This window comes from Panthera tigris, chromosome C1 (genome assembly GCF_018350195.1).
Source record: "Panthera tigris isolate Pti1 chromosome C1, P.tigris_Pti1_mat1.1, whole genome shotgun sequence".
NCBI classification, from domain to species: Eukaryota; Metazoa; Chordata; class Mammalia; order Carnivora; family Felidae; genus Panthera; species Panthera tigris.
The window spans coordinates 27,603,036-27,629,939 of record NC_056667.1 but is presented as its reverse complement, the minus strand read 5'-3'; the positions used below and the strand labels follow the sequence as shown (position 1 = coordinate 27,629,939).

The following is a 26,904-nucleotide window of genomic DNA, read 5'->3' as shown; positions in this document are numbered from 1 at the left end:
CTTCAGATCAAGTCTAAATGCTGCTCCTTTAGAAGACACCTTATCTGAGTAAGTTTCCCTGGTATCACTCAGCCTTTCATCCAGTTCATTTCCTTCATTGAAATAGAAATGCGTTTTACATTTATTGTCTGTGTCCCTAGAAGAGTTAGAAGCTTTTGATTACATCAAACAGAAAATCTGATTGTGTTGGCATAAACAAGAAGTTGTCCAGTGGTAGGACTGGATTTGGGGTTGGTTAACTCAGTGGTCTTCTCAAGGACCTAGGTTCTTCCCATCTCCCTGCTCTGCCACCCTTGATGTTGGCTTTGTCCTCAGGTTGGTCAGCAGGACGGATGCGGCAACTCCAGGCATCACAGTCGGACTTCATCTCATACTGAGTTTTCCCCTTGTTATGTGTCTTAGTTAACGATTACTGTGTAATGAATCCTCACAAAACTGAGCAGTCTAAAATGATATTTATTATCTCACAGTTTCTATGGGTTAGAAACCCAGGAATGGCTTAGCTTGTTGGTTCTGACAGAGGGTCTCTCATGAGGTTATTGTCAAGCTGTTGGCCAGGGCTGAAGTCATCTGAAGGCTTGACTGAGGCTGGAGAAGCTGTTGGCATGTGGCCGTTGGCAGGGGGGCTTTGGTCCCCTGGCATGCGGACCTCTCAGGCTGTTTGCACTGTAGCAGCCACTCCCTCCAGAGTGGGTCCAAGAGCAAGGGGCGACCACGACAGAAGCTGCAGTGTCTTATATGACCTAACCTCTCGTATGACACGCCATCACTTCTGCTGTATTCAGTTGGTCACCCAGCCCTGGCACAACATGGGAAGGGATTACACAGGGTGTGAACACGAGGAGGTGGGGGACACTGGGAGGTCCTCATTTTTTTTCTCCTAGAAGCCCAAGAGACTTTTCTTTATATCTGCCAGCCACAATTGTGTCACATGCCCGTACCTAAACCAGTCACTCATGAGGGGTTTGGGACCACCATTTTCAGCTCATTACAATCCTGATTCACGCCTGGGCCTGGGATCTATCTCTAACGAAGCACAGAGGTGGGGGGTGGGAGGATCCAGGAGGAAGATGGCCACCTGAACGAAATCATTTCTGTTCGGGCAATGGGAATGGATGTTGCATAGGCAACTCAGTGTCCATGACACTCACCTGCTAGACTGTAAACTCCATGAGAACAGAGGCTACGTCTTTTCCTGTACTGGATCCCTAGCATGTAGTCCACTGCCTGGAACCATATGTGTTAAATGGATGAATTCGTGACAAGATGGAGACTACAGGCAGGAGGTCTAGGACTGGTACCTAGGGGTGGATATCGCCAGGCCCTGGCTCCTAAAGTTCTGAGAATGCAGGAGGCACCTGCTCCCACCCACCGCCAGCCCCAAGGATAGACAGGACTGGCAGAATTATTCTCACTTTATTTCTGGAGAAGTTTGATCAGATGCAATAACACTGATTCCAGGCGAGGGCAGGGGGCACGGGTACCCCTAAAGCAACCAGTATTCTGTGGCCCAAGGTGCCCCCCCAGCCCCAGCCCTGGGTTCCCCCTCAGTTACAGTTAAATAGAGAGAGGAAGATCACCCCAGGGAGTCTTGGGAGGGTCTGCCTCCTGCACCCGCCCCCTCCACGCAGAGGAGTCTGAGCACAAGCTATTTACAGTATTCACATCCACTGTACCCCACCAAACCAAGGCAAATACTACAGGCGGCCCTTCCCCAAGGGAGGTGGCCAGAGAGGCTGTGAGTGTATGTGTGTGTATGGGAGGGGGGTGTCCGCACGTGCGAGCACACGAATGCACTGAGGGGCAGGGCCTGGCTCCAGCCAAAGAGACATCAGTCTATAAGGTGCAGATTAAAAATAACAGAGGACCCACCCCAAGGGGCCCAGGCCACTTCCGGCTTTGTTCTGTCTCTTTCTCTTCCAGACTTCCTGGTAGATGATGCAGAGGAGCCCTCATAGCTATGCCTGGATCCAAGGCAACCCCTTAAAGGACTTCTGAGGGAAAAGCAGGAGGGGAAACAGTCAAGGCAAACAAGGCCTCCTAGCCCAGATGTCTGGGGGTCTTCAGGGAGGAGCGTGAGAGGGCCTGGGGCAGAGCTGGAAGAAAGGGCAGGGCTGGGGAGTCTGAGGAAGGCTGCTGGGAGAAAAGTCAGGGATCCCTACCTGTGACCTGTGGGGGCTGTACCACAGCTTTCTTGAGGAAAGCTTCTGCCTCAGCGAAGGGCAGAAGTGCCTCTGGCGTTCGGCCCAGGCTCTTGTCCCCAGAGGGCCCCTTAGGGGAGAAGCCATTCTCCTGGTGTGCAGGGAGAGGCTGCAGGCCGTTCACCAGGGATCCTGGTGACTCTTTGCTCGGCAGGCTGTGGATGCAGGGCCAACACTCAGGCACCTCCCACCCCAGGACCACTCGGGCACCCCACAGCCCCAGTGTCATCCTGCCTCCCTGCCCAGGGCCCCCAGGATCCAGATCATAGCAGATACCTCCACTGAGGCTCCTGGGGGGCCAGCTCCTCTTTCTGCACTGCCTCCTTCTGCAGCCCTGAGGGCCGAGCCTCCCCGGCTTTCACAGGGTCTATCACAGGGAAGGAATGCCCATCAGTTAGGGGCTGGGGAGAGCAGGAAGTTTGAGGATGGGTGGCCAAGGGGACAGAGATGAGAGGAACAGGGCATTTACCTGGGCTGAAATTGTTGGCTTTTGCCTCCTTTCTGTCCAGCTTCTGCTTTGAATTGGAAGAGCAGTCAGACTCAAGGGATATCTGGCCCCAAGGGACTGAGGTGCTGAATTCGCTTTCCCAGCCCAGACCCTGAGGGCGCCCCACCCCCAACCTCTTTTCCTAAACCCATCGCCCTCCTCCCCCCCCCCCCCCCCCCCCCCGCTGCCAGCACTGCCTTTGGGGAATCCTGACCTTGGTTTCAGCAGCTTCTGACTTCCGAGTCCTCTTCATTATCTCCTCCAGACGCTGTTGGGACGCCCCACATCAGTTAGACCCAAGTGCTGCCCTATTCCTAAACCTCCCACCAGCCAGGCCCTCGTCCTGTCAGGGCCCTTCCAGCTCATACCAGTCCGTTCCAGGCAAGGAACCAGAACTCACCCCACCTGCTTCTTGGTCTACCCTTTACAAGCCCAAGGCAGGGCCCACTCCCCCAGCCTCCACTATCCCAGTAACTGAAGCCAGAACCCAGCACAGAGCATGGCCCCGCCCACATAAGCACACAGCACGGCTCTGCAGACCTTTTTGCGCTCTTGCCGCTCCTGCTCCTCCCGCTGGAAGTGCTTTTCCCGCTCCAGACGCTGCCGCTCCGCTTCTTCCCGGGACCGAGCTTCAGCCTCTTCTTTCTGCCCAAGGTTCCCGCGAGCTTTAAGCAGCTGGACTCCAGCCTTCCCTCCGGGCCAGCCCCCCAGCCCGCCACCAGGAGGCGCCCACACCCAGCCCCGCACCGCCCGCCCGCCAGCCGGCCCGCGGGGGCACCTGCTTCTGCAGCCGCTCCTGCTCCTCCTGCTCTGCTTGCGCCTTCTCTCGGGCCTCCTGCTCCTCCCGCCTCCGGGCCTCCGCCTCCCTCTCGGCCCGAGCCTCGGCCTCCCGCGCCAGCTGCTCTTCTCGCATGCGCCTGGGGGACAGAGGAAACTCGGGTTCCGTCCTGCGGTTCTTTCACAGCCTCCATAAGGGCCCCTTCAGTCCCCATGGGTTGACTCACTTGTCCCTTTCTGCTTGCAGCCTCCGCTCCTGTTCCTCGCGCTCCCGCTGCTCCCGTGCTTGGCGCCGCTTCTCAGCCAGGAGTCGAGTGGCCTCTTCTCGGTCTGTGGTGCCCGCCATGGGTTTGCTAGGGGTCGCTGGTGGAGCAGGGGCTGGGGGTGAGGTCAGGACAGCAGTATCTGGAGTGGGATCCAGGACCAGGAGTCAGCACATACCAGCTCAGGCACCTCCATCACCACTGCATGCCCCTGCTTCCTGGACCTCAGGGAGACCCACCCACCCAACTTCTGCCATCAACTCAGAGTGGTGTGGTTCTCCTCTCTGGCCTGTGTTCTGGGCCTAGACCTGCTGAGGGCAAGAACCTCCTCTGCCTGTCTGCCAACACCCAGTCCCCAGGCACCCCTGGGCCCATATCTCTGACCACCTCCGCCTCACAGGCAAAGTTGGCTTCCCTGGCAACCCACCTGCAGGGATGTCGGCTGTGGGCTGCTCCTTCTGGGGCTGGGCTGGGGTGGGGGAGGGCACAGGTGAGGGAGCCGGTGAGGCAGGGGCTGCTGGCTCCTTCTCGTCACTGGTCTTGCCCTTGTTCTGGTTCTTGTCCACAGGTCCTGCCGAACTGAGGCTCTCCTTTGCCTCGTCCTTCCTCCGAACCCGCCCCTTGGGTGATGCAGTGGTGCCCCGAGGGGACGGTGGTTTGGGGGGCAGAGCGTGGCCTGGCCCTGGGCTGGGGCAGGGGGAGGCAGGCCTGTGCCAGGATGTGGAGGGAGAGGATGGCCGAGCCTTGCCTTTGGGACTGAGAGAAAAGGAAAAGTTAGGCCCTGAGCACAGCAGCCACACACTTACGCACGCTCTGAGCATGTCATTTCCTCAGGGAAGTATCCCCCTCTCCCCACTGGGCTGGCTCAGCCCTGCCCACCTTATATGCTCTCACAGAACCAGATTATTTCCTTTTAGAGCATATCCCAGTTCGTGATCACATCCTCATTTGTGAGTCTTTGATTACTGTCTGTCTCACCAATAGCCAGGAAGATTGAAAAGAGCAAGAACCAGCCCTGGTTTGGCTCATCAATGTGTCCTCAGCCCTCAGAACAGTACCTGGCGGGTCCAGTTCATGCATTCAGCAGGTATTTGTTGACTGCTTACCAAATGCCAGGCACTGTTCTAGGTGCTACTGTACTTCAGCCATCCAAACACTCGTATAAAACAGAACAAATCTGCCCTCAAAGAGCTTTCATTTTCACTTTAGGAGTGGGTGCCCAACAAATATTTGTGAATGGATGGATGGATGGATGGATGGCCTGGTGATGTGCAAGCACCACTGTGTGTGCCCACCTGAGCTCGGCGTTGCCGGCAGAGAGGCGCGGGCGCGGAGACGCAGGCAGTGACTGGCGCTTCTTGAGGCTGCGCTCCCGGGCCAGGGCACTCTTCTCCTTTTCATTTTCCCGCTCCTTGTCCTTCTTCTCCTTTTTCTGCACCTGATAAGGAGGGGGAAGGAGAGCGGGGACCAGAAGTTGACGGCGCCGCGCTCCCCCGGCCTGGCCGGCTCCCTGCGCCACCCCTGCGTGCCGCCCACTCACCGGCGAGGCTTCAGGCCGGCGGCGGACCTGGGCCGGGCTGCCCCCGGCGCTGGGCTTGCGGCGCTCCCCGCGCTCCCCAGCTGGGGCGCAGCGGTGCACGCTTCGAGGGGCGCTGCTCGGCGGCGTGAGGGGGCTGGCGGAGGCCGAGCGCGGGCACACGGGCACGGCTGCAGAGGGATGAGTGCGGTCGGGGCGCGGCCCACGAGCGAATCTGGCCCCTGTCCCGCCCCTCGTGGGGGCTCTCCCAGGGCCGCTGCCCCTACCCTGATCCCGGCCGTTGCGGGGCAGTGTGACCGCACTGCGACTCCGTGCCAGGAAGGAGAGGGTGGGTGTCATCAGACGGTCCACGATGCTGCTCTCCCACGCGCTGAGCTGCAGGCTGCGATCTAGAGGGAGAATGCCAGAAGCGGGTTACCGCTGGGGGTCGCAGCAGGGAGGCAGAAGCGCAGGGAACTGTCAGGTGCCGTCGTCCCCCTGCTAGGCCCAGAGAGGCTTCCCCAGGACCCTCACCCCAGTCCGGTGGAGCCACATTTGTCTGCTCTGGGGCCTGACCTTCACTGCAGACCCAGGCAACAAGATGCTTCCCAGGGCAATGCCCTGCATGGCTTGAGGGCCCCCTCTACCACTTTCCCTAGGTGACAGACCCTGCCCACTCCTGCGTCCCACTGTAGCACCCTGCACCTCCTGTTATCAGAGGGCTGGCCTGGGGTTGCATGGGTCCATGGATGGGGGACAGTGAGGGTCCTTGTGCTCCTGACTGAGGGGTGTCCCATGCCAGAGAGAGGCTGCTAGGGGGTTTGGCTGGCCTGGGCCACCCTGCTCTGTCCCCTCAGCTGCTGGGTTATTTTTAAGCCTCAGTCAGGTGGAGTTGGTACAGCAGCTGATTTGGTTGCTAGGCAACAGAACAACCAAATAAAAGCTGGAGAAACTTATAAATAACTCCTACCATGGCCCCTTCACATGTGAGCACCAGGGCATGGTAGGAACACAGGGGCCATGCCACCCTAGTTGCCCACAACTCTGGAGCCAGCTGAGGCCATGGCTAGGGCTCTGAAGGCAGAGAGGGCGGGGTCGTTTGGGCCCCCCAGGGTAGAGCCAGAATAAGGGGCCCGCTCTGCACACACAGCACCCAGGCTAGTCTGGTACTTGGGGGCAAGGCCACCTGCCTAAGGCGGGCCTAGGCCAGCTGGCTGTGGTTGGAGATGAGGCTGCCTGCCCATTCCCACTCTCCACCCCTACCCCCAACACCACCCCCACCCCCACCTCCACCTGCTCTTGAGGCCCCAGCCAGGCCTTCTGTCTGCTGGGACACTGCTCTTTGTCTCTGTTCTCCTCCCCTGCAGAGCACATCTCTGTCCTCAGGGTCCAGACCCATACACCCGGCTCTCCTGAGGGGTGCAGAGCCCTGGGTGGGGTAGAATGGGGATGGAGACCTGGAGTATGTGAGGGTTCCTGGGATCTGGGGTTCTTGCTGAGCTCTGGAAGAGGCTTGGTGGGGGCTACAAGGGGCTCTGGAGGGAGGAGGGCTGGGCCTTCTCTTACTTCTACTGGGGGAGTTCCAGAGCGTGGCAGAGGACTTTGAGAGCCGCTTGTTGATTATAGAGTCCACGTGTTTAGGCAGGTTTACTGCCGACACGGAGCACCTGCTCCCACCTGGAGGGGAAAAGACACGGCATTAGGGCCGGGCCGGACAGGAGCCAGGGGGGGCACTGAGGCCTTCCATGCAGGATGCTCCGCGGGCAGGGTGGGAGAGGGAAGAGTGGGCAGGCTAGGAAGGGGAGGAGAAGGCGGACTTGGCTCTGGGAGGAGGGGATGGGGGATAGGTGACCAGAGACAACCTGGATTGGGGGAGCCAATGGAGAAGGAACAGAGGAAGGGGACGGAGCAGAACTAGAGAAACTATAGTCTTCCTGGCCAGGAAGCCATTCCCTGGGGCTGGGCGCTGCAACCCCTCCCCCACAGCCACCCGGTGTCGGCGCTTGCTGGCACTGCCCTGCCAAGGCGCTATGGCTACCACACCCACGTACCCGGACAAATGCAGACATTCCTAAACAGAAGAACCCCGAGTCACAGTCACTCGCACAAATCCACACGTTCGTACGGGCACACAAAGACAAAGACATGCAGGGGCGTGTAGAGTGAAAGTACACTTCCACATGCACATGTGTGTGCAGACATGCACAGATACAGAAACACAAACACAGACAGATAATGGGTCGGACCCAGATGCACACAGGCACAAACACATCAAAGCAACTGAATCACGGTATTCGTAACAGCTAACGTTTGTTGGATGCTTACCATGTACCAGGCACTGTGCTGGGCACCACACACATGTTACCTCACTTGATCCTCCCAAACATCTACCTACAACCTCGGAGGCAAGTAGTATCGTTATCCCCATCTTACAGGCGAAGAAAGTGACATCGAGATGTTAGAGGTCACACCGCAAGTGCCAGAGCTGGGATCCTAACCCAGTTCCGTCTGACTTGGGAGCCCTCACTGAGGTACACAAGGCCATAAACACACCAAGGCAAACAAACAAACACATATTTTGACATACAACACACACATATCCACGAGCACATACACCAGAAGGTCCACAGCTGGAAATACTGAACTCTGCTGTTACGTAAAGACATTCAAACACGGTGGTACATACATGCCAGCAAAGAATCAGACCCCAATCCTGATGGCCCGACATGAAGAAAACTCAGAAACACAAATCTGCCTCCCAAGACAGGTACACAAGGGGGTGGTAGTTTTCTTAAATACCCAGTGTCTGCAAGGCATTAAAGTGTTCTTTTCTGTATCATCAACCGATAGTAATAATGGGAGCAAAGAAGGCTAATCTAAAGTGACAGAGGTTTGAAGAGCAAACCAAATGAAGAGAATTCACCTCTGACTTGATAGCAGAAGTCCTCGGGAAGGGACAATTTGGTTTACAAGGTCATTCGAGAAGACACAGGTCGTGTGAAGCAAGGCATACCTGCTGCAGGGTGCTGCCAGCCCCTGGCACCAACGCTGGTCCCTGTCCCCACTCGTCAGGCCCCAGCCCCACCCACCCACTCACTAGGCCCTCCAGCCCACTCACTGGTCTTATGTCCTGGGGAGCTGTGGTGCAGGGCTCCTGCCCAGGACCAGCGCTGCTGCCGGATTTCGGCCCATGTCTTCTTCACTGACCTCTGGATGGCCGCTTCATAGCGCTCCTGGTGGGGAGAGGGGAGAGGAGAGAGGTCTGGGCTCAGAATCATCCATCATACCTGGGAGAAAGGCCCCTTCTCTCGCCTGTGACAAAGCCTCCCCCACCCAAGAAGTTTTCCCTGACTCATTGCAGGTAACCAAGGTTACTGAATGCTTGCTATGATTAAAGGCCATTTGTAACAGATCCCTTCCAACTTGTTCTTGGGGAGCTTTTCACTGTTCTTGAGTCATTTCCTGGATGTATGAGCTGTTTCTCTGAGGATGGGGTGGGACTTCCCCTGCCCTGGGGCTCCCAGGGAGGGCCGTGTCCCCCCTGGCACTGAGGGTCCTGACCTCGGGACTATGTTTTCCCTTTAGCCTGAGGGCCCCCTGGCAAGACCGGGCCACCTTTTCCTTCCTTTCCTCACCAGTGCACAAGCCAGGGCGCTCCTCATGTCCTGGAACTCAGCACACTCACATAGACACGCCTCTGCATACATGCACACACGGGACACACACACAGACACTCGCACTGACAGCATACGGTTACAGGTGCCCACCCCAGCATGCACAGAACCAAGTGCGTCTGCGGCCGCACGGGTGCCCAGATTGTGCGCTCAGGGACATGACGGCAGATACGAACACAGACATTACCGTGTGGGCACGGATGACACAGAGGCATGAACACGGATGTGTGGACACACACACGTGTACACAGGCCATGCGTGCCCGGCCAGAAGTCAGCACGCACGCACCTTGTTTTTCTCCAGCTTCTGCCGCTGCCGCTCCTCGAGGGCCGCGCGGCGTTGCTCGGCTTTGAGCCTCTGCTCCTCCAGCCTCCGGCGGCGCTCCTGGAGCTGCTTCTCCCGCAACGCCTTGGCCTTCTCCTCCTTCTCCAGCCACACTGCTTTCTTGGCCGCTGTGGGAAAGGAGCCCCGGCGGGGGGAGGGTGGGGGGGTGAGAGGTTCTGCTGCAGTCAGGCCAAGCCTGTCTCCTCCAACTGGGTGGCCCTCCCGGTTACTGTGTCCCCGGGTGGGTCTTTCTCCTGCCTGCTTGGGAGGGGAGATGCCTCTGCCCCCAGGCTCCCCCCCACCAAACTGAAGGGCTTTCTGAAGGCAGGCTCAGGTCTCAGAAGCAAGATTTCCCTGATGGAAGGTCTCTTTCTCCCCCATTGGCCTCATGGTCTCTCAGTGCTAAAGGAGAAATGAGTTCCTTAGGGCCTGTCTGACTTTGGAGCCTGCTGGACAGATTTTCATAAATTGTGATTAAGAGCACGGGACTGAGGGCGGCCTGGGTGGCTCGGTTGGTTAAGCTTCCAACTCTTTTTTTTTTTTTTTTTTTTTAACGTTTATTCATTTTAGAGACAGAGAGAGAGCATGAATGGGGGAAGGTCAGAGAGAGAGGAAGACACAGAATCTGAAACAGGCTCCAGGCCCTGAGCTGTCAGCACAGAGTCCAACGTGGGGCTCGAACTCACGGACCGCGAGATCATGACCTGAGCCGAAGTCGGTTGCCCAACGGACTGAGCCACCCAGGCGCCCCTAAGCTTCCGACTCTTAATTCCAGCTCAGGTCACACACAGTCGTGAGATCAAGCCCCATGTAGGGCTCTATGCCTACCACATGGAGCCTCCTTCGGATTCTTTCTCTCCCTCTCTCTCTGCCCCTTCCCCCACCTCTCAAAATGAATAAATTAAAAAAAAAAAAAAAAAAGAGCACGGGATTGAGGGTGAGGTCAGGCTTCTGGGTCTGAATATCAGGTATTCTCTAGTTGTGCAGCTGAGGAAAATGATTTCACCTCTCTGAGCCTCTGTTTTCCCATCCTCAGGAAGGGTCGAGAGACCCATTGAGATAATGAGATAATGCACGTACTGCTCTTGGCACAGTGCACGTAATGAAGCATTCAGAAGTGTTAGTGCTGTGGATAAGAGGCTGATGGCGAGGATAGTGGGGATGATGACGCTTCCCCAACACTCACCCAGGTACTTGGCTCGTTCTTCTCGCCGCTCCTTTGCCAGCTTGTGTCTCTCTCCTGCCTTCTTTACATCTTAGACAAGGGAATGAGAACAGACTTAGGTCAGAGGCTCCCCCCAAATGGGGAGTCAGCCTCAGGGCCCTCCCCCAGGCCTCATCCCCATCTTGTTCCCCATCTCCTCCTGGGCCCAGGAGATTCCGTCCAGTGGCATCATCCGTGCCCGGAAGCCTGAGCCAAGGAGTTGGGCCCAGGACTGGGCACATCATACATACCTTGCTTGGCGGGAGGGCTGTCAGAGGCTTGCACCGCCGTCGGGGATGGCTGGCTGCTCCTTCGAGGAGGTCTGGAATCCCGGGGGCCTGTGGCTGGTGGGGTGGGTGCCCTGCTCTTCCCTTCTGAGAAAGGGGATTCTTCCTGCTGGGGGGCTGACCTAGGCCCCACTGGCCCTGTGGGGCTCTCTGGTTCCAGTGGGAGCTGCTTAGAGCTAGCGGCATTCTTCATGGCAGGTGGGGTGTCTGGGGGAGTGTCAGGGACCAGGGTGGACATCGGTGGTGGTGGCGGCGGTGGGGAGGGGTCACCTTCAGGAGAAGGTCTTGGCTCTGGGGGGGTCCTGGCTGCCACAGCTGGAAGACCAACACAAGAGAAGAGAGAGAGTGAGATAGCACAGCCGTGCCCTCAGTCCAACACGGAGCTCTCTCCCTCATCCAAGTGACTCCTTCATTCATTCACGCAACATGTTTATTGAGTTCCTTCTGTGTACCAGGCCCTGGTCCAGATACTAATGATATCGTGCTGAGAAAACAGCCATGGTCCCTGCCTCCGTGGAACCTACCTTCTAGCAGGTAGACAGATAAAGAGCTAGGCAATCACAGCATAGAATAAGTAAGTACTATGTCGGAGGGTAACCCAGCAGAGATGGTTAACCTGCATTTAGGGGGCTTCCTGAAGAAGTAACAACCAAGCCAAGAGCTAAAGGGTGACCTGGAGTTGGCAAAGCAAAGGGGAGAGGGTTCTGGCAAAGAAAAGAGTATTTGCAAAGGAGCAGGAGGGAGCAGGGTGTACTGGAAAAACCAAGAGAAAGTTGGTAGCACTTGGTGCACCAAATGGTCACATCTGCCTCCCGCCTCTTTCTGCTTCACTTCGGGGTCACGGTGCCCAACCCAAGGTCTGGTACACAGAAGTGCCAGTGCTGGGCACAGGGGACTGGCCAAGAGGAAGGCCATGAGTCTGGGCACAAGTGGGAGGCCATGTTGCTAAAGCCCCAATGTGGGGGCGGGGCAACCAGCTACTTTCACTTTGTAATCTTTTTTTCCTTTCCCAAACACACGTAGATTTCTTCTTTTAAGATAATAATATTTCAGGGCGGCTCAGTCAGTTGAGCGTCTGACTTCAGCTCAGGTCATGATCTTGCAATCCGTGAGTTTGAGCTCCGCTTCGGGTCCTATGCTGATGCTGACAGCTCAGAGCCTGGAGCCTACTTTGGATTCTGTGTCTCCCTCTCTCTATCTCTGCCCCTCCCCTGCTCATGCTGTGTGTGTTTCTTTCTTTCAAAAATAAATTAACATTAAAATAAAAATTTTATTGAGACAATAATATTTCAAGATCCCTGTAAAAGACAGCACAGTGCCAAGTAAGGAAGCCACATGATTTGGTATGTACGTGAATATGTACACATGTGAGCACATGCATGTTATGGAGAGTTGAGAGACAGGTTTTGGAATCCGTCAGATGAAGGCCCAATTCTGATTTTACCACCCCAACACAGGAAAGGAGGGCATGCTTCCCCAGCAGGTAACCTTGGGGAAGCCATTCAACCTCTTTAAGTCTCTGTTTTCCTATCTGTAAAATGGGGATAATGAGCCCAAGCTAGCAGGGATGTCAATGAAGCACCTGGCATGATTCACGTGCCAGCAAACACTTCCTGCCCTTTCCCTGTGGGTCACATAAAGCTCTGCAAAAAGTCCTGTTGACATCTGCTGCTACCCTCTGAGCGCTGAAGGGAACAAAGGGATACAGCCACTGAACCTGGGCTTAGAGAGCAGGGAGCACGGGAAGGTGAGTCTAAGGAAGCATTTTTCGCTCTTACCAGAGCAAACTACCAGACTAAGTGCTCTCCTCTGGGAAATCTGGTCCTCTCAGGAGGTGGCAAACTCCCCATCCCTGTGGGTGACAATGTGTGTGTAGGGAGAGGACACTCCCAAGGAGTCACGTTTGGGACTGTGGGTACCTTTTCCAGGGAGACAGGTATCCAGTGACTGAATGTGAGCTCTGAAGGCAGACTATCTGAATGTGAATTCTGGCTTCCCCATTAACTGTGTGACCTTGGGCTAGTTACACACCCTCTCTGTGCCACAGTTCCTGTGGGGATAGTACCTACCTCGCAAGATTGTGATTTTAGTGCTAACGATAACCTTTTAACAGTTACGTATATTTTAAGAGCTTCCTATATTCAAAGCAGTTTACAGATACTCGTTTTAGTCCTTACTGAAAATACTTAGGCAGGAGACACTATAAATATCTTTTTTTACGGATGGGAAAAAGTAAAGCAATTTGAGGTCACTCAGCTGGTAAGTGAAGGAGTCTGGACTTGAACCCGGCACCTGTCACCAGCGTCTGTGCTCTCAGCAATCACAGCCTCCTGTCTCTGTTTAAGGCAGTACGAAGTAGTATGTGTTATGCAACCAAATCTGAGGATCACAGTTTTCCCCTCATTCCTTCCCTTGCAGCTTCCTAGGCTCAGGCGAGAGCCCCAGCAGAGGCCCTGTGTCCCTAAGGGCCCATAAAAGTCTGCCAGCCTCTAGGCTCCGTGACGGCCCACCCAGCTTTCCCCACACCAGCTTCGGAAGGCTGCCTGGCTACTATTAGTCTACTTCCCAGCCACCCACAAACTCCTTTCCAACTCCAGTGGGCAAGAAAATTAGCAGCTATCACTCAGCGCTTACTGCATCCCAGGGACTAAGCTAGCCCTCTGCATTCCTATCCTGCATCCTTATATGAGCTCTGAGAGGTAGAGATTCTTACCCCCGTTATACAGATGAGACAGTCAAAGCTTATCCCACCAAGTGATTTGCCCAGGGTCATAGAAATAGCATGTGGCATGGGAATGCAAGCTGGTGCAGCCACTCTGGAAAACAGGATGGAGGTTCCTCAAAAAATTAAAAATAGAACTACCCTATGACCCAGCAATTTCACTACTAGGCATTTATCCAAGGGATACAGGTGTGCTGTTTCGAAGGGGCACATGCACCCCCATGTTTATAGCAGCACTAGCAACAATAGCCAAAGTATGGAAAGAGCCCAAATGTCCATCAATGGATTAATGAATGGATAAAGAAGATGTAGTATATATATACAATGGAGTATCACTTGGCAATCAAAAAGAATGAAATCTTGCCATTTGCAACTATGTGGATGGAACTGGAGGGTATTATGCTAGGTGAAATTAGTCAGTCAGAGAAAGACAAAAATCATATGACTTCACTCATATGAGGACTTTAAGAGACAAAACAGATGAACATAAGGGAAGGGAAGCAAAAATAATGTAAAAACAGGGAGGGGGACCAAACATAAGAGACTCAAATATGGAGAACAAACAGAGGGTTACTAGAGGGGTGGGGGAGGGGGGATGGGCTAAATGGGGAAGGGGTATTAAGGAATCTACTCCTGAAATCGTTGTTGCACTGTATGCTAATTTGGATGTAAATTGAAAAAATAAAATTAAAAAAAAAAAAAGAAAAATAGTGTGTGGCAGAGGCAGGATTTGAACCCAGGGCCATCTGGAACCAAAAAGCTTAGGTGTGTGAAGTACTCAGCTTGAAGGCTGAGGGTGAGGCCTGTTTACTGTCATTCTTCTAGCATCTGTGCGTGCTACGGGTGTTGCAAGGAAAACTGGTGGGTGGATGTTTGTCTACACCTAGGCAAATCACACCCACCAGGCAAGACAGTGAATCTCCAACTAGGTCCTGGGTAGCCGGGTGCAGCTTGGGAGGAGGTGGAGGGATGAGGCCTGGGAGGACCAGCCCTCAAGTGTCAGATGCAGTGGAGTAGAAAGATCTTAGGCTTCAGAGTCAAATAGGCCTGGGTGGGAAATCCCAGCTCTGCTGTGGGACCTGGGGCAAGTCCTGAGCCTGTCTGAGCTGCAGTTTCCCCACGGAGATGTTGGTTCCAACAGCGAGTGGGTACATCATCTCGGGCACCTGGCAGGGGCTCAGGAAACGGCACCTGCCCAGACGACTCTGTCCACTTCTCCCAAATCTCTGCTACAAGAGTCTGCTTGGGTCAGGCCTTCATCCCTGCTGCTCCATGACACTGCTCTTCTCAAGGCCACCAATGACCTCCACACTGTGAAAGCAGCAGCCGTTTCTCAGTCCCCGGTTTGCTAACCTGTGGGCTGCATTTGACACAGACGATCCCTCGCTGCTCCTTGAACACTTTCTGGACTGGGCTGTGGAGACAACACACTTTTCCTGGCGTTCCTTCTACCTTGCTAGCCATTGACTCCTCAGTCCCTTTTGCAGATCCGTCTTTAATTGCCTAACCTCTTAGCGCCCGGTGCCCCGGGGCTCAGTGGAGGAGTTCATCTCTTTTCCATCTGCATGTACTCCCTTGGTGACCTCATCCAGACTCATGGCTTTAAATACCATTGCTCTGCTGATGACAACCGAGTTTGTATCTCCAGCCCAGACCTCTCCCTTGAGCTCCAGTTTCGCTCATACAACTCCCTATTTGACACCCCTGCATGTCTTACAGACACCTCGGCTTTAACACATTCCCACCTGAGCTCCCGATCTTCCTCCCAGAGCCCTGCTCCTCCCTGTTTTCCCCATCTCAACCAAGGGCAACCCCGTCCTCAGGCCAAAAATCTTGGGAGTCATTGTAGAGTCTTTTCTTATCTCACATCCCACATCTAATCTCTCAGTAAATCTTTCTGGCTCTGTGTGCAAAGTATGTCCTGAATCCAATCACTTCTCACCATCTCCACTTCTGTCATCTTGGTTCAGCCACTGTCATCCCCTATAAAGACTCCCTGCTGGGGTGCCTGTCTGGCTCAGTGGCAGGGCTTGCAACTTGATCTCAGGGTTGTAAGTTCAAGCCCCATGTTGGGTGGAGAGATTGATTTAAAAAATAAAATCTTTAAAAAAAAATTTTTTTTTAACGTTTATTCATTTTTGAGACAGAGAGAGACAGAGCATGAATGGGGGAAGGTCAGAGAGAGAGGGAGACACAGAATCTGAAACAGGCTCCAGGCTCTGAGCCGTCAGCACAGAGCCAGACACGAGGCTCGAACTCACGGACCACGAGATCATGACCTGAGCCGAAGTCGGATGCTTAACCGACTGAGCCACCCAGGCGCCCCTAAAAAATAAAATCTTAAAAATAAAATTAAATAAGGACTCCCTACTGCCATTCTTTGTTCCCCTTTCAACTTTTCTCAACACAGCAGCAGAGTGATTCCGTTTAAAAATAAGATCAGGGGCGCCTGGGTGGCTCAGTTAGTTAAGCGTCCGACTTCAGCTCAGGTTGCGATCTTGTGGGTTCCTGAGTTTGAGGTCTGCATCGGGCTCTTCCAGCCACTGTTCCAGGCATTCCCCTGCTGCAGGGCTATGCACTTGCTGTTGCTCTCTGCTGAGAATTCTCTGCGCCCAGATTCAGCGTGTCTCACTCCCTCCTCTCCTTCATGCCCTTACTTCAATGTCACTTCTCACTTACACCCTCCCTGACCCTATTTAAAATTACAAACTGCAATAGAAGTCTCCTTCCCCTCTCCAATGGTACGTTTTCTTTCCAACACTATTTTTCTCTCAAGTATTAACACCATTGTAACACTGTCTCCCATCTCTAGAAGATAACCTCCATGAAGGCACACATGTGTGTCTGTTTTGTTAGCTGTCGTAACCCTAAGACCAACAGGGCTGGCACATAGGTGCTCCACAGCTATCTGTTGAATGAAATAATCAACAGACTCCACCTTGGCTGATATCAGCATCTCTCTTACCTGGATGACTACAACGTCTTCCCACTGCTCTCCCCACCACCCGTTTTCACTCTGCTCTCTACTGAGCAGCCAGAGTAATTGTTTCCAAATGTGAACCTGATCACGGTACTTTTAGACACCTGAAACCTCCCAGTGGCTTCTCATTGCTCTAAAGATAAAAACAGAATTCTTGAGTGCAAACTACAAGTCTGGCATAGTCTGAAGTCCCTGTCCCCATCTCCTGTACCTCTTAAATCTCTTCTGCATGTTCCCCACTTGCTTTCTGTGCTCCTCCTATACTCACCTTCTGATTCTGGTAACCATTCATACTCCCTCCTGCCACAGGGACTTTGCATATGCTCTTGCTACGCTTATTTTTTTAAGTGTTTTATTTATTTTTGAGAGAGAGAGAGAGAGAGATGGAGCATGAGTCAGGGAGGGGAGGGGAGGAGGGAGACAGGCTCCAGGCTCTGAGCTGTCAGCACAGAGCCTGACACGGGGCTCGAACTCACGAACCATGAGATCATGATCTGAGCCGAAGTTGCACGTTTAACTGACTAAGCGACCCAGGAGCCCCTGCCCTTTTCTTGGTTAAACCTCATTTAGCCTCCAGATCTTAGCTCAGACACCATTTCCTCAGGGAAGTCTTCCCTGGCTTCTCTGATCAGGACAAATTCCTTCATGGCTTCGTGTGCCTCTTGTTTGGAGCACTGTGACTAATACAACTTCAAACTTCTTTGTGGGCCTCTCTTGTTATTGTCAGCCTCCCCTTAGACTGGGAGGAAGCCCGACAAGGGCTAGGCCATGTCTGTTTTGCTCACTGCCGCACCAGTAGCAGCCACCAGAGTGCCAAGTACATGGAGACACAGTCATGAGATGCTGCTGAACGAGAATAAAATGCCATACCAGAAAGCCACCCTGGCCTAACGCAGTGCAAGAGAAGGAGATTTTTACTCTAATAAAGAGTAAATCCAGGGCGCCTGGCTGGCTCAGTCAGAAGAGCATGCAACTCCTGATCTCAGGGTTGTGAGTTTGGGCTCCACGTTTGGTGTAGAGATTACTTAAAGTAAATTAACTACATTTAAACAAAAAAAAAAAAAAAGGAGGCCAATAATTAAAAATAAATAAATAAAGGAGTACCTGTTCAGGAGCCAAAACAACAATAACAAAAAACAAAACAAAACAAAAAAAACAAGAAACAAAAACAAACAGAAAAGGAGTAAATCCACGTGGCAATTTATTGCAAAGGGATAAACACTTGAAGGGAAGCAAAACAACACCATCTCAGTTGCATTTGGGCAGTTTCCTGGATGAGGCACTCAGGTAGAAGTTAAAAATAATAATAATGAGTGTTTGACTCCAGCAGCTCAACAAGAAAGACTTCTCAAGAGGGGCGCCTGGGTGGCTCAGTCGGTTAAGCGTCTGACTTCAGCTCAGGTCATGATCTCATGGTTCCTGAGTTCGAGCCCCACGTCAGGCTCTGTGCTGACAGCTCAGAGCCTGGAGCTGCTTCGGATTCTGTGTCTCCCTCTCCTTCTGCCCCTCTCGTGCTCTGTCTCTCTGTTTCTCTCTCGAAAATAAATAAGCATTAAAAAAAATTTTAAGAAAGACTTCTCGAGAGGCAAACAGGACGTTTGGATCTCTTCTTTTGACCTGGTGGACTATTGACCCGAAATACAAATATTTTCCTCAGAAGTATGCCAACACTGACGAAATGCCACTGGGACAGGGTTACCCAGAACAAATCATAGTAAGCCAAATAAATTATTTGGTATGGTTAAACCAATTTCTGATTATTGCCACTTTCACTCATCAAATGTGATCCTTCGGCCATCGCACTTTATTTTTGGCCTGGGTCAAATTGTGAGGTTTTAGTTACTGTTAGTTTTATTTTGCTTTGCTGATATCTACTAGAAGTATTTGCTAAGAACTGGATAAGAGACAGATAGTTTGTATTTATTTCTTGGCACAAAGAGCACCAGCAGGGCAAAGGTGTAGGAGCTGATCACAGGGTCACAGAAAGTCTTATCTTCTCAAGAGCCCCAAGAGGGACCGCGTGTGGGGTCTGCAGAAAGATCCGGGCCAAGTCTCTCAGAGGGTGTGTCACATGTCTCAGGGTGCCTGCTTACGCCCCATCTCCACCCTCTGGGAGCTGGCAGTCCCTTTCCTCTGGTCCTTCCCTCCTTCCATACCAACAACTGCTGCTGGGCCAAATATTCCTCTCACAACACTGATAACTCAGTCTGGTTCTTCTGTTTGCCTGCTGCCCCTGTCCCTGCCAGCGTGGGAGATCATGGAGAGAAGGGACTGGGTCATATGCCTTCTTCCAGCCCAGGGCCTCACATAGGACCTGCCGGCACAGAGCAGGGGTTCTGTGTCTGTTTAATGAACACACGGATGGATAAACGCATGGGCGGGATGGGGGTACTGTGGAAAGCCACCTAGCCAGCACAGAGTCAAACCCCGAGCTGCTCCAAAGCCTCACCTCTCTGAACCCTAAAGGTCCTGCTCATACCGGAGCCCTGTGTGCGCCCTGCGGGCAACTAAACCCAGGAAGGGAAACAAGCTAAGGTACTGAAGCTCTACCGTATGCCAGGTACTTTCCCTCATCTCATTTCATCCTTATGACAGCTCTAAAAGGAAAGTTCTATGGATGGCCCCCCTTTCACAGGTGAGAAAACTTACTCAGACAAGTTCAGTGAATTACTCATGTCAGCATCAGAGGTAGGATTTGAACCCAAGGCTATCTGATGACAGAACCCTTATGTCACAGTGTTTCTGGTAGGCGTCACATCACCTTGCCTGTTCTCTGAAGAAGGAAGTGATTCGGTGGTTCCCCCAGGGAGGTTCCCCCCAAGATGGCGAAGGGTGCAGGTGCGGCATGTAGGCACTGAGCTCAGAGGGCAGGAATGCAGGATAAGGCGGGCTCCTGCCCAGGCTGGCCACCAGGAGACAGGAAGTGAGGCACCTGGGCAGGAGATGGGGGGAGAGTGGCCTTCCTCCAGGGGTCAGAGCAAAGGAGTGCCCAGAGGAGAGCTAGCAGAGGGGGGTGCATGGACAGCACCCCTGGGTGGGGAGCATGGGGAGGCAGAGAGAGGAAGCAAGACAGAGATGGGCACCTGTAGCCAGAGCCTTCCGGCTCTCACAGCAGCTCCTCGGGTGGCAGACAAATGAAGATGGCAAGGCCAACCGAGGGGCAAAGACCCATAGAGACAGAATACATACCACAGAGAGAGAGAGAGAGAGAGAGAGAGAGAGAGAGACTCAGACAAAGTGAACGGAGCCTGAACAATGGTGAGAGACAGAACAAATTCTTTTCTCCCTTCTCTCTCTCCCTCCTATATACACAGGAGTCAGACTTAGTGGGATTTGGAACTCGACAGACACACAGATACACACAGACACACACACGGAGCCAGGCATCCCTCTGAGGCACAGATGAAGCCTCAGAGACCCACACAGCACTCAGAGACACAATGTTCCCGGCACACGTATACAGCCCCATTCCAGGTCGCTTCTGCCCTGCCCCTTCTGGGCACTCCTTTACCCAGGCCAGGGGAAAGTCCTGTTAACACCAGCAATAGCTAATGCTGTGTCAGGCACAGTTAAACACTTTAAACGCATCAGTCCCTTTCTTCTTTACCCACAATCCTATGAAGCAGATGTTATTAACCCATTTGACAAATGAAGAAATAGATTCAGAGAGATTAAGACACTTGCTTAAATCACACAGCTGGTGAGTAGCAAAGCTGGGATTTGGGCCTGAATCGGCATGACAGTCTGTACCTTCACTCAAAGGGGTACAGCCTCCTGGGTTTCCCCTCCTGGAAAGATCTGATCTGGGAGGATGGGGCAGGGGAAGGCAGGAAGGACAGACTCTGCGATATGCCTTATTGCCGGGCTGGGACAGAGGGGACCCTTAGGGGGCAGCATTACTCCCGGCCAGTGTAGAGCTGAGCCAGCTCAGAGAGCGGGGCAGCCTGCTCCAGCAGTCCTCAGGACCTGGGCCACAGGCCCTTAGCGGCAGGGCACTGGGGCCAGGCCTCGGGCCTCTGTGGATGATAAAGCCGGGATCACAACTGAGACCGCAGATCTGAAGGAGCTCTCTGGCCTGGTTGGCGGCCATTGTTCCCAGCCTCCAATCAGGAGCACCCACTTCCTGTTATTTTAGGCGGCAGGAAATGACCCCATCCCGCAGCTCAGGCCCCACCACGGGTCCTCCCTCAGCCTCAGCAGGGCTGCCCGGGCTGGGGCCTACATGCTCAGGGCAGGGGCCTGGGGATGGCCTGCTGGCTGCACTGTCCCTACTGCCTGGGTCCAGGGCCTCCTTCTGAGCTGACTTACTCAGACTCCAACCGGGCAAGATGCACAGGGGACCCAGGGCTCTGCTGGCTCTACTATGCCTGCCAGAGAATGGATCATGGGGTCCCTAAGACCAAGATGCCAAGATGCCAAGATCAGTCATGCAAGGGAAGCATGTCAGACTCTATCACTGGCTGGCTCAGCCACAGTAGTTCAGTCTTGAGGTTTGGTGCAGAGGCTTTAGAGCCAGATGGACCTGGGTTCAAATCCTGCCTCTGTCAGTTCCTAGCTGTGAGACTTTAGGCAAGTGACTTTCCTCTCTGATCCTCATCTGTAAAAGGAGGATAACATTAGGCCCTACTCAAGGATTGTTTTGAGGATCAAATGAGACAACGCACATGACAGGCTAAGCATCATGCCTGGCACAGAGAAGGCCCTTAATAAATAGGAGGCTGGAGATAAGTTGGACTTATCCCTCGTAAGAGCCTGAATCTCCTCCTATTGGTGAGGAGCACTGATGGAGGTAGCAATACCATGCTATGTACCCCCTACCATGCTCTCTGCTCCCCTCAGGGCAGAGCTGCAGCTGAGGGGTGGTGGAGGAGATGCTGAAGGCTGTGCCCCGGGGTGCCAGGCAGCGCTACCACAGCCAACAAAGCTGCATTATCTGGGCCTGGCTCCTTGGCTCCCTCACTTGTCCCAAGGCCCAGTGGGGAACCAAGGACATGGCTTCCTGCTGCTTGCGGCCTAACTTCCAGCCTTGGTAGACCCGAGACCTGCCCTGGCCGCTCTCAAGTGCCGCCACTCCAGTTGGGGCCCTGCTTTCAGCTCATTCCCCCTCCCTCGGCCCTGCCCCACCAACAGCTGATGCCCATCCTGAGGGAAAGGGGGAGTAAACTGGCCTGATGCCCCTTCCTCCTCGTTTGCATATGCGTGACTGCACATTAGGGGCTCATTAGAGGCCTCATTTACTGGGCCCAGTGGCCCAAGCAGGGACGAAGCTGTCAGTGAGAGGCACCAGCTAGGCTGGCTGCTATATGTAGAGACAGCTCGTTGTGTCAGTCTCGCTAACTTCTACTCATCCTTTTAGGTCCACTTCAAATGCCTCCTCTGTGAAGCCTTCCACAAGTAGAGCCCACTGACCATTGTATCACCCTTATACCTGGGTTCCCCTACAGTGAACACATCGCCTTCCGTCACTGGGTCAGGAGCTCCCAGAGGCTAGTGACTCTGTCTGATTCACTTCTCTGCCATCTGCATAGCCAGCACATGGCAGGCATCACTATGTTGTGCTGGATGACTGTCTGCACGCACCTCCTGGGTCTCTCTCCTGCTTCCACTGCCCTACCTCAAGCACAGGGGCCCCTCTGTCCCCCCGATACACCCTGGCTCATGTGTATCTAGAACTCCCCTCTCCCTGGCCCTCTGTCTCATACTGACCTCCTGAAATTCTAATTAATCACACCTCCTCCTCAGGCCTCCAAAGGAATTAAAGACAATAAACAAAAGAAACAAATAGTTAGAGTTTACTGAGCACTAACTATGTGCCAGGGCTAAGTGTGTCATGTGTTCATCTGATTTAATGATCCCAATATCTCCATGAGATAATTTCTGGCACTATTCTCATTTTATAGATGGGAAAATTTAAGACTCGGGTTAAGCAACTTACCTGAGGCCGCACAGCAGTAAGTAATGAAGGGGAAACTTAAACTGTTTGATTCCAGAGTCTACATTCTTAAGCAAACCAGCTCCCAATTCCTGTCCTCACCTCCCCCATATTTTGTACCTCCCTGTTGGCACCAGTTCTGATGAGCATAACCACAATAATGGTAATAATACTGTATTGCGGGCGTCTCTGTGCCAGTTTCCTTTAGTACATCATCTCTAACCCTCACATTAACCCCACAAGGTTTGATAACATGACCTCCATTTTCCAGGGGCATAAACTGTGGCTGGAGGAGGCAAGTCACTTGCTCCAGTCCGCACCTGTCCCCTACTCCATGTTGCCTCCTAGTAATGCTCAGGGTGCAAAGGGCACTCAAAGATGGCTGGGATCGTGCCATGTGCATTCAGTGTCGCAGCCCCATGCCTCAAACTTGACAGGGTACGTGCCACGGGCACCACCTTTAGTGCCCTTGGCTTATAGGGGGTTCCTGTCACCTTCACCTTCTCTGTGTGTAGGGATCAGCCACCAGCCTGATCTAGGTTCTCCTGTAACTCTGTCTAGGTCCTGTGTATAGAAGAGTCTTCCCAACCCAGGACCCTGCATGCAGGCCCCCTCAGGCCCGGCGGTATAGCCAAGCATGTCCCCCTCCATGCCTTCATATTCAGTCCTGGCATCCCACCCAAGTGCCCTAATTCTAAACTAGACTCTCACTCAGGCCCTCATCTGCAGCCCAGTAATCAGGCCCATTCAGGCCCCAATGTACACATCAGTGCCTGCGCCCCTCTGATGCAGACAGCCAATAAGCAGATGAAATGGATCCAGTCTAGGACTCCCTGGGTGTCCCCTCTCAGGCTCAGGAGAGACAAGACTGACCCAAGTGCCACTGTTCCAGCACAGGCTACAAACCTCCTAGACCACAACAGTCTGATAGCCCCCTCCCCCACCTGCGCCTTCCAGCTCCCACACCCACACGGTCCCCTGGAAGCACCCACGCTGGCATGGGGAGGAGCCCACCCACAGCCAAGCTGTGCCGCCTCCTCTTGGGCTCTCCGCACCCACAGACACTGTTTCATGCTGGGCCTACGCCGCAGGGGTCAGGGAGGTGGCAGGGATTAGGCTCTAGGACTCTATGGAGGTGTGAGGTTGGGGCCGCCTCCCCCCTGAGTCAGTGGGAACGGAACTTGGGTCCTCAGTAATCATGTTCTTCCCTCCCCTTCCAGGAAGAAAGAGAAAAAGAAATCCCTCCCTCCGACACCAGGCCCAACCAGAAACCTGTCCCCACCCCCTCATCAGCTGCTCCCAGATCCGAATGGGATTTGCAGAAGTCCAGGGCACTGGTGGTTGGTGGGGTGAGGGGAGGGGAGGGTAGCTTTGATGGTCTGGGGCCTGGAGTGTGTGTAGGGGGGCGGGGGTAGGCATCCAGAGCCTCAGGCTGAGTGAGGAATGATGTGGCAGGTCCCGGGAGTGCGGCCTTGAGCCTTCACCTCATTCTCGAGAGAGACTCAGGCCTAAAGAGGGTAGGAAGGAGGGTGGCCGGATACGCAGATTTACTTCTGTCCCCTTCCTCCCCAAATCGGGCTGGGTGGGCTCCGGAGTAGGCCAGGCTGCAGAGGAGGCGGCCCACCTCCCAGCTCCCGCCCTCGCCCCAAACAATGCCGCCTCCCCCTCCCCCTCGTCTTTATCCGGCGGGTTACTTGGCAGCCGCAGCTAGAGACCTCCCCCTGCCCTCCCCTCCACTCCCGGCCGGCCCGCAGCAGCAACAGGCCCTTTGCGCGGCAGCTGGAGGGATGGGGTGGGGGCGAGGTCTGGGCCAGGGCCTGGGCGTCGCGGGGCGCCAGGGCCTAAGTTTCGGTATGCAGGGCTCCAGGCCTGAGAATCTGGACCCCCAACACACACATTCAGGCTGGGGTCACACTTCCCCACCTGGGATGAAGTGGGGGATAGACGTCCCAGCTCAATTGAAAAGGATCATCAGGGCCTGGGGTGGGTCAGGGAGGGGGTGCAGGAGGAGAAACCGAGGTGGCACTGGGTCGGGGCAGAAGGGTCTCTCCAGCAACTCGGGCGCGGGGTCCTCGCGGATCCCGCCGCCCAGTGCGTCCCAGCGCCCAGAGTGGGGGAGGGGGCAGCTGTCAGAGGATGCGTCGGTGGCCCCGAGCCGCCGCCGCTGCAGCCTTTATTTTTAAACTTCCAAGTGGTCAGAGGGCGCGGCGGGGGAGGGGTCTCCGCCCAGCGGGTTGGCCTTCTCCTCGGCCTTCCTGAGGCCCCGCGACCTCCCCCCATCTCTCCGGTGCGTGGATCCCGGCATACCTGGGGGTGCGCCCGCACCCGGCTCTGCATGTGAGCCGCTCTCCATGGCTGCGGCGTCACTGGGGGTCTTGGGGGTCTCAGCGGCGGCGGCGGCGGCGGCCAGCGGCCAGAACAGGGGTCCCACGGTGCATCACGCCCGGCCCGGCCCGGCGGGCAAGACTCGGAGGCGGGGGCGCTCCGGGGAAGGTCGGGGCTGGCTCGGCTGGTGGCCTGCGAGGCTCGGAGTCGCCGGGCGCCCAGTGGCTGTCGGATCCGGCAGCGATCCCTCTCCCTGCCCGGCGCCGGCCCAGTCCCGGCCGCGGCCCAACCCTATTGTACCGCCGGGGCTGGGCCTGGCCTCCCCGCTGGCGCGTACCAAGTACGACGCGGGGAGGTCTCCGCCTCAGCGTCCAGGGACCGAGCCGCCGCGCGCCCGCCCCGCGCGCCCCGCCCCACCTCCGCCCTGGAGCGCGGGCCCTCGAGCTGGGGACGCCTCTCCTGCGGCCGTGGCGGAGGGGACGCCACGGCTCCCTGAGGACGCGGGTCCCTGTGACTCCCCCTGCGGCCGCGCGTTGGTACGCGCCACAGCGAGAGAAGACTATGTAGGGAGCGCTCCGGTGACTCACCCGCGGCTAGGACTGGGGGGAGTCGAGGGGAGCGGGCATGGGAGCCCCCAATACCACCCTGGAACCTGGAGGCTCCGGCTCCGGGGCCCCGGGGCCTTGGCGCTAGCTTCAAATCCAAATTCTCCCCCAACCCCACCTCAAACCAAATCCACCCCGGGGGTGTGGAGAGACCTGAAGGAGGGTCCCAAGGAGACCCCTAAAAGGACTCTGCTTTCTCTCTCCTGGGGATGGCTGAGATGGGAGAGGCCCGGAACCTTGCTGCTGCCCTTCCTCCAGTATCCTATGGTTGGTGTCTTCCCTGCTCCTCCGGGGTAATTACAGGCCTGCACCAATGCTTTACTCAGGTCTCTAATCTGCTGGGTCCCTCCCAGCTCCAAACTGGGTGGTCTTGGCCCTGAACCTCCCCCACCCCTATCGGGCGACCCCTCCGATCTCCCCGGAAGGATTTTCTTCCCTGTGGCCTGTCGAGGAGGCAGTAAGCCTCTTCTGACTCCCCTCCCCCAAATAGTCCTGCTCACAAGCTCTTCGCGGTGGATCCCCCAATCCCCTTGTTGGTGCCAGCGGAGGTGGGGCCTCAAGCCAAGTCTGGCCAGCCTGAGAAGCGAGGGGGGAGCTTGCTGGGAAAGGTGGATCGATGATGGTGCTGCAGGGATTGACAGAGGGGAGGAACGAGGAGGCACAGCTGAGCCCTGCCACCCCCTCCCTGCCCTTTGTCCTGACCTCCAGAAGGTCAGTTCTCTGGTTCTCCATTGTCCAGAGATTAGGTCCAGTGAGATGCAAGCCTCCTGCCCCTCTTTCCCGCCAGTGTCTTCTTCTTTGAACAGCTCCAGAAAGCAGCCATTTCAAGGGGGGTTGAGGGACAAAAGGGTCTGGGTCTCAGGCAACCTGGGAGCAGCCTGACTAGGAGGAGTGAGTAGTTGGGGACCTAAACTCTCTTGGAAGGGTGGGGGAGGGAATAGTGCTCCCTCTGGCCCCAAATCATTAGAACATGATGATGATGGAAAGCCTGCAAATGGAGCTGCTGACGTTAAGCTAGTGTCTTAACTTTTCTGAAACCCAGTCTGCTCGCCTATAAAATCAGGAAAATGATAGTACCATGAGGTATCATGGGGTCATTGTAAAGTTTAAATAAGGCAATGCAAATGAGATGCTTAGCACAGAGCCTGGCATATAAAATGTGTGCAATAAATAAAGATGATGATGATGATGATGATGATGATGATGATGGTGGAGTTTTAAGCATAAAAGCAGACTTTTATGCTTAAAGGAGGAGGAGCAGATCTCTGTTGTCAGCCATCCCATCTGCAAAGTGAGGGGACCATGTGGATGATGGAGTCCAGGACTGCTCTTTATGAGGTCAGAGGCCTCAGGGCCTGCATTTTCCAGAATTGAACAGGCCTACCCTGAGCCAGGATTCATGAACGAAACCCAACAGGGGGAGAGCCCTCTAGGGTAGATCTTGAGGGTGAACAACCTGGGTCTTCAGTGAGGGTGGGAACAGTGAGATACCTTCATTAGCTAGACCTCAAGAGTAGTGGAGGAGGAAATAAACGGTAGCTAAAGATGAAAAGAGAGGCCAGGGATGGTCTATATAAGAGGGTCTGAATGCCAATTGACATCATGTA

The 26,904-nt window shown here is 54.7% G+C and overlaps 1 protein-coding gene across 5 annotated transcripts; it reads right to left on the bottom strand.

Annotated features, from left to right (window-relative positions):
* Positions 1 to 1,397: 1,397 nt before the first annotated feature.
* On the bottom strand, positions 1,398 to 24,997 carry MAP7D1 (MAP7 domain containing 1). 5 transcript variants are annotated; one of them, XM_042996495.1, is made up of 18 exons: positions 24,675 to 24,997; positions 10,698 to 11,048; positions 10,429 to 10,497; positions 9,207 to 9,370; positions 8,363 to 8,477; positions 6,811 to 6,921; positions 5,532 to 5,654; positions 5,269 to 5,435; positions 5,024 to 5,166; positions 4,156 to 4,484; positions 3,693 to 3,870; positions 3,467 to 3,605; positions 3,229 to 3,333; positions 2,903 to 2,956; positions 2,671 to 2,713; positions 2,478 to 2,568; positions 2,163 to 2,356; positions 1,398 to 1,994 (listed from the first exon to the last, which is right to left on the bottom strand). In XM_042996495.1, the coding sequence occupies exons 1-18, from the start codon at positions 24,718 to 24,720 to the stop codon at positions 1,984 to 1,986; spliced, it is 2,433 nt and encodes an 810-aa protein (XP_042852429.1). In that variant the 5' UTR covers positions 24,721 to 24,997; the 3' UTR covers positions 1,398 to 1,983. The 5 variants fall into 5 exon arrangements, with proteins under 5 accessions (XP_042852429.1, XP_042852431.1, XP_042852428.1 ...); XM_042996497.1 differs by having other exon boundaries at positions 3,693 to 3,843; XM_042996494.1 differs by having other exon boundaries at positions 5,269 to 5,654.
* Positions 24,998 to 26,904: the final 1,907 nt, after the last annotated feature.